Source organism: Schistocerca nitens, chromosome 1, assembly GCF_023898315.1.
Source record: "Schistocerca nitens isolate TAMUIC-IGC-003100 chromosome 1, iqSchNite1.1, whole genome shotgun sequence".
Classification (NCBI taxonomy): Eukaryota; Metazoa; Arthropoda; class Insecta; order Orthoptera; family Acrididae; genus Schistocerca; species Schistocerca nitens.
This window is the reverse complement of record NC_064614.1, coordinates 1,217,557,836-1,217,564,917: the sequence shown is the minus strand read 5'-3', so window position 1 is coordinate 1,217,564,917 and position 7,082 is coordinate 1,217,557,836. Positions and strand designations below refer to the sequence as shown.

The following is a 7,082-nucleotide window of genomic DNA, read 5'->3' as shown; positions in this document are numbered from 1 at the left end:
AAGATATTGCTGGAAAATTACTAATGCACTGATGATATTGAAGGGGAGGTGATTGTATTGTAAAAGACCAAACAGGATATTGATAACCAAAATGTCCTGGAGGCTGCCTCCAAAGGAATTTGCAGGTATGTGTCACAAAGATCAGTTTTTGCATAAATCTTGCTAGCACCCAGTTGAGACAAAATCTCCTTAGCTTAGGGGATAGGGTAAGAGTCCACTACTGACTAAGAGTGGACCATGACACTGAAAATGCTGCAGATGTGTTTCTGACCCGTATTCTGCCAATAAATTGTTTTCTTACCACTAATAATTGTTTAAGGGCTTAATAACACTGCTCATGCAGTGAACGTAGTTGGATTTAAATTAACAGTCTGGAAAAAAAAAACGGTTCACTACACTCAACTGTGTAAACCTTTTCAAATTCACTTACACTACTGTGAAAGCTTCTTTTATGCACTTAACAATAGTGTTCTGCAGCTACGTAGTGTACTAACTAAGAATGATTCCTTCATGTGATACAGCTCTATTTTGGAATAGGCCTGCACATTCTAATATACTTACTGAATTACTATTGTTCTCTGAATAGCATTTGTCATTTTATGGTTAGCCAGATGTTTTAACCTTATATGCAATTTAGAAATAATGATGCACTGTTAGTACCATTCCAGAGTTATGAACATAAAAAGCTAACATTATAACTATAGTAAAACCTGTTTTTACATTAGCAGACTGTACATTTTGCCGCCATTTTTGTTTGATACTGTCCTAAGCTTTATCTCTCTGAACTACTTGTTTTCCTGCTATTAAAAATCGACATTCGGAAGTAACTGAAGCATATCTTGTCATCCTTCCCTTCAAACAACGTTTAGAAAGCTCCATCCTCCCCTCTTCTTAAATTAATTGGATGATTATTCGGTTTTTCCTTCTCCTTTTCATTAGTCGACACAATAACAATACTTAGATTTTACTGTCTGTTCATTTCAAACAGAACTGTATGTTTAAAAACAATGAATAATTTACGTATCACACTAAAATTAAATGAATGGGTTTGATGATGAAAGTACGTTGCCTTTAATCTGCTGACGCGTGCGGTGGTGATGGTGATTTTACCGCCATGTGTGTAAACACTGGACTTCTGACAATGGTGACGGTCAATTGGCCTGGCAGAAAATATGTGCTGTGTGTGCAACTGGCCTTAAAGACCTGGTCAGAAAGAGCGTGGCCTGGCGGTCCGACCTGTGGCCTTGAACAGCAACGGCAACGGAAAGGCCGCATCGTTGTTGTTTACAGGTGTCGGTCACACAGAGCGTGACTCTGCTGGCTCGCCGCATCAGCTGACATCGAGTTTCAACACAGACAGATTCGCAGCAGCCAGGAGCAGCTGTTTGCATGTGCTGGTGCATTTGACAGCAACGGCACGAGGCAGATCTTTGATACCACGCTACACGTGCAGGCTGCTATGTGATGAGGTTCCGTCTGTTTCCATGGTGTGACAGCTGACGCAGAAGCAACCGCTTTTGCCTGTCCTGCGTTCCTTGCCCCGGTCATCCACCATGCCTCACCCGCACAGGCAGATTGTGGCGTTGTGTCTGACCAGGCCTTCAAGACGCTGAAAATCAGTTTTTATCTTTCCTGTATGTTTGGAAACTGGCTCATCTGGGATATATTATAGGAACGAAGCCTAGAAACACAGGTGGCCCTTGTGACTCCTAAGGGATTGAGACCACTCATTTCTAAGTCATTATCAAACTGTCACAAACAAGCCATCATTGTCTCATTAATCATCAGTCACTTATTAGGTACCATCTCTCTATAATATTCCATATCGATCAAATGCCTGGATGGTTAATGGCGTACCCTCACTTGCAATACTGAAGTAAATGGCAAAGGGCAAATGTTTCAAACTTGGTCCCAGCGTGGCAACTCCACATGGTCATAGAGAGGAGACAAATAAAACTGGAAACGCATTTCCGAATAAAATTTGGCAGTTCTGCAAAGTTTAGATTCGTGTGCTATGCTGTATTCTTACAGGCAGACGCCATAGTGTCAGCCACATCGGTTTTAGATGAATTCGCTGTTTCTCACACATTTGCTGTTAAGGTGTTTCATTTTAAGAGTTAATGTTGTGGGAATATTCTGAATTGCTCTCGTAAATGCACATTTTGAGGCACAACGCCACGTCAGTAAGTGCAACACTGCTGAGAGATGTTTATAGGTGCTTAAAATAAATAATAACAATTTCAGATTGTTAAATAGGTAAAAATAAATTATTTTCTCTTTTTATGTAAGAATAAATCGTTCATTTTTGCCTGCCTTAATACATTTTCTTGCTATTTACACTTTTCTCTGTTAGTCCCGTGGAAAAAAAAAAAGAAAAAAAAAGGGCTTTACTTTCTATTTTGTAAAGTAAAAACTAAATGTACACAATAATTTCCACAACCCATAACAGATTCATGTCTTAACAAATTTTGTGAACTTTGGTTGTAAGGATGATGTGGCTGTTTTATTGTTACAAACATATTAATGTAGTTTGAAATACTGTTGTAAATTTAATATTAAGAACAAAAGAAGGCATACGATTGTGGAAATCATTTCTGTTATTAATAATGTGCAAAACTTGACTGCTCATATACCTTCATTACTTAAACAGAAATTGAATTCGTCTCGGGTCCTTCCCATAACTATCACTTTTTCGATAAAGGACTCCTCCTCTGATTTTATCTTATCATGATGAACTGACAACATGCACAAACAACTGAGTTGATTAACTGCCATGGTAGTTCTTAGCCACATTTTCACACTCCTGAGAGTGCTGCAAACAAACATGACGTAGGCCTATACTAATTCATACAGTGTAACCTTCTTCAATTACCCTATTGTGATAATATTTCAAACAAGATATAAAAAATAATTAGAAGAAATGTTTCATCTGACTTAAGAAATTGTTTCAAAGTCTTTGTAATTAAGTAATTACAATCAGAAAAATGTTACTGTGGTAAGTTAAGTACCTGAATGATCTTTCCGCAAAGCAGGTGGTTTCCAGTAAGCTAAGGACTATCTTCAAGGCTGAAGCTATGGTGGGCAAGAATTTGGCTTTGTCCAGTAGATCAGTCAGGCTTAATTCAGCAATATCTCCTTCAGTAACTTTATTGCGTTTCTACATACTGATCCATGTCCGTGCTTCTTCACTGAAGTTATCTAAAAGATCGCCATAAAATCTTTTGATATTTTCAATTATCATTTTCGTATCTAGGTTGCTTTGGGATTTCATTACCTTTGGGTGCAAGCAGAAAATCTCAAAAGATGCCTTGTTATCTTCTGAAAACCGTTCTTGCAAGGACTGGACATGGGAATCCAAATATGGAATAAAGAGAGATTTTCTGTAGTGCTCATGACAGAAACTGATGGATGATTTGAACGATGCACTTGTCGTGCAACACTCACAGTTGTCAAATGTCAGTGACATCTATTCCAAGTGCACTATAGTTGCTTTCAGCACTTTTCATTATCATTTCAAATTCGGCTTCCGCATTTTCTCTTTCATCCAATAACATTTACACAATTCCTTGAATGTGTTCTGAAACTTCTAACAAGTTAATGTTTGCTGATTGTAGGATATTGGTGACAGGTTCTAGTTTGGCTGAATATTTTGCTATGACTTTTAATGTAACAATAAATTTTGGAGAAGTAAGTGTGCAGTAAAGTTGCCAGGCTTTCTGCCTAGTTCCACGATCTCCTTCTTTATGTAAAATTGCTAGTGCTTCAACAATTTCTAAAAACTTATCATTAAATTTCCTTATAGACTTATGCTTCTCAGACCAGCGTGCCTCACACAGTTTTTGAAGGTTCCCAACTAGGACTTTCCTTTGCGCGCTCCCCCGGAAAAAAGAAATTCCTTCTTTGATAGTACCAATGGCATTTCTAACCTCTGGTAAGGTGTACAAATCATTCACAACTAAATTAAGTCTATGGCAAGCACAATGATAGAAGCAAGCCTTGGGATATTTCTCAGCAATTATCTTCTGTACTCTGCCAATTTTACCGGCCATCGTACTGCACCCGTCATAGCCTTGTCCTACCATTTTATCTAGATTTAAACCCCAAGCAAATGAAGTAGATATTATTGTGTTGGAGTTTTTTTTTACATCTAACCTTGCTAATGGTGTAAATCCAAGGAAGTCTTCTGTGACAACATTAGTTGCATGGTCAAAATAACGTGCAGAAAGAGAAAGTTGTTCTGTGCCTGCAATATCCATTGTTTTGTCTGCCAAAACTGAAAATGATTCGCTGTTATTGATGGTATTAATCAAATCATTTCTTAGTACTTCAGTGCATACATCAATTAAATCATTTTGGGCTCTATGAGAAACATAGGTAGCATTTTTAGGCACACCCTCAAAATGTTTCCGCAGTGTTTTGTCACCTGACTGTACTCTAAATTGTAACAAATCATCAAATACAGCATTTGAATTTGTTTTTCCTCTTAAAGGTAAGTCATGTAATGCACAAAACAATACACAAGAAACAGTCGATTCTAACTTTGCACGATTAGTTTCTACTAATTTTGCAAGATTCTTGTTGGCAAGTTCTTCCACACTTTTAGTTTTGTTTGTCACAACAATAATGAAATTATTTGACTTCTGTTGCATCTTTATGCCACTCGGAATTCATATGCATTTTTGCACATTCATGGAACTTTTTGAAATTTGTGAATGGGCGGCTTATGAATGCACCATGATGACTACCATGCATTATGCATGGGCGGAAAAGCACACAAAACTTGCATAGGGCACCTTTAACTGCTTTAGAATAGACCAGCCATGGATATAATGACAGCCAGTCTGGTCGAAATGTTCTTTTTGTGCTGTCTATGTCATTCTTAAAATTATAACTTTTTTTCAGGTTGCCATGGATTCAATAAAATCCTATACTTTAGGCAATTGTCAATATCCTTTTTTTTTTCAATGTAATTTCAGACATCGGGAATATTGACCAGGATACTACTACCCTTTTCATCAACGCACTTGAAGCCATCAGAGGTACTGGCTTCGTCTTTATTTTCTCCATCAGCAGAACTACTGGAATTTTTAATAGTGATGGTTGCATTTGACTCACCCTTTTGCTCTGATACTTCATCATAGACAGTATCTTCTTTGACACCTCCAGTTTCATTTGTAGTTTTCATTTGCTTATGAGGTACAAAAAACTTACGTATATCTGTCATTTTTCCACTGTATACACTGCGCTTTTACATTCACAACACACAAACATCTATGCAAACCACTGTCCACTTACAACTCACAATGAATTTGCACAACCCTTAACGCGATGCGATGCCGAACCTAGCTGAACGATGACTAAAGAACAGAAGCTGAAATCGTATCACAGTGGTGGGAGTGAGGGAGGGGTTTTGGTTCAACAATGACCAATGAACAATGTCCATTAGACTGCGAACCAGCGACTTTGAGTTTCGCGCAATCATTTGGAGCGGTTTCTTGCGATGGATGTGGAAATATTTATGCGAAATGTTCCCATTAGAACATAGCAAGACTCATCTAGAACGTTCCGGAAATGTAGGTAGCTCACGGCACACCCTTCATGTTCGTTGACAGTAGCTCCAATGACGAATATTGCCTACTTCTACAGACAAGTAGCGATATTAGTGGCCACACAGTACCCTCGAACACTTCTTCAGCAAATGAAAAGGAACGTAATACAATATACTAATTTAAATTAGCATCTGACAATTGTTAACCATTATTTGAAATTTGAAAGAATAAAATTTTGCCGAGTGTGTTTTGTTGTGCAACTGTATTGTGTTGCCAGTTGAGGTTTATGAAGAGGTTTGTACCTAGTGAGGTGGGAACAGAGAGGATGGCATTTTAGTACCCTATAAGTCAACATTTTCGAGATTACTAAAATCTCGATTATTCCAGCTATAGATATCTATCTTTAATTTTGTATTTTTTGTCATATAGATACTGTATCGTAGATTATATTTCAAGGAAGATATCATTTTTTTACGTTTGTGTTTAACGTCCCTTTATGACACAACTGATTCTATTAATATGTAAAGAACGAACAATGGGCGTGCCTTCACGAAAAATGCTTAAATGTTGCTCAAGAATGCATTTGTAAAAGTTAACAATAAACTGCTGGTTCATGTGATTATTCCCATAGTTACCTCACTTGCTGTTGTTAATTTCTACCATGTGTGGGTGTAGAAATAAACATAAACATACTTCGTAGGCAATAGCTGTAAGACGGATATATAACAATTTTGCACATCTTCAACGAACGAGATTTCTTAAGGAAAAACACACAATTTTTAAATTTATCATAATTTTTTAATTTTAGTTCGATTCTCCTTTAACGTTTTTCATTGCTCTAGTTAATCCTGTAATTCTGTTTATATATGTTTTATATCATTTTTACATCATTTTATCGATATTTTCTGGTTATTTTAGTGGTAATTTTACAGGTATTTTAAATCATACATAACTGAGCCCTAAAGTTACAGGTATTTTTTATATTCGTAAACTGAATGAATTCTCACTAGGGGCAACTGCCCCCACTGCCCCCCCCCCCCTCTCCCTGCGGGCACCCCTTGTTGGCTACTCAAAAAGAACAATGGGGGTAGCCCAGCGACTGTTGGAGATGGGAGTGACGACACCAGCATCCTGTAAATGGCACAGTTTCTGTCAGAGATGGTCTTGTAGTGCAAAAGTAATGGTCCAAGATTTCTAAAACTTAGGAACTGCTGGTGGAAGAAATGTGACGTGGCTCTGAAAATCCTTGACACCAGAAAGAAGAGAGTGCAAAAAACAATTTGGAGTACTTAGCAAACAAATCCGAGGTACAGGAATTGACCTTCATCCGACTGACATGAGAAATGGCATTGTGAATCTGCAGCCCCAGAGCGGTGAAAGGGTCCAAGTTGAGAAGGTCAGAGGTATCAGGAAATCCAACAACCAGAACGCGCCCTTTGATAGCCGTGTTCCTGTACTGAAAATGTGCTGAGAGGGCATCCTTGATGGGAATGAGCTTGTTGCTAAAACTGTGTAGCTGGGTGTGGAATCCCA

At 37.9% G+C, this 7,082-nt stretch overlaps 1 protein-coding gene across 1 annotated transcript; it reads right to left on the bottom strand.

Moving 5' to 3' along the window:
• Nucleotides 1-3,554: 3,554 nt before the first annotated feature.
• On the bottom strand, nucleotides 3,555-4,256 carry LOC126233667 (52 kDa repressor of the inhibitor of the protein kinase-like). Its single transcript, XM_049942877.1, has one exon. The coding sequence runs from the start codon at nucleotides 4,254-4,256 to the stop codon at nucleotides 3,555-3,557; it is 702 nt and encodes a 233-aa protein (XP_049798834.1).
• Between the last annotated feature and the right edge of the window lie 2,826 nt (nucleotides 4,257-7,082).

Bases quoted from the DNA above. Each gene is read 5' to 3' on its own strand.
- LOC126233667 (XM_049942877.1), bottom strand. From the start codon at position 4,256: ATGGATATTGCAGGCACAGAACAACTTTCTCTTTCTGCACGTTATTTT.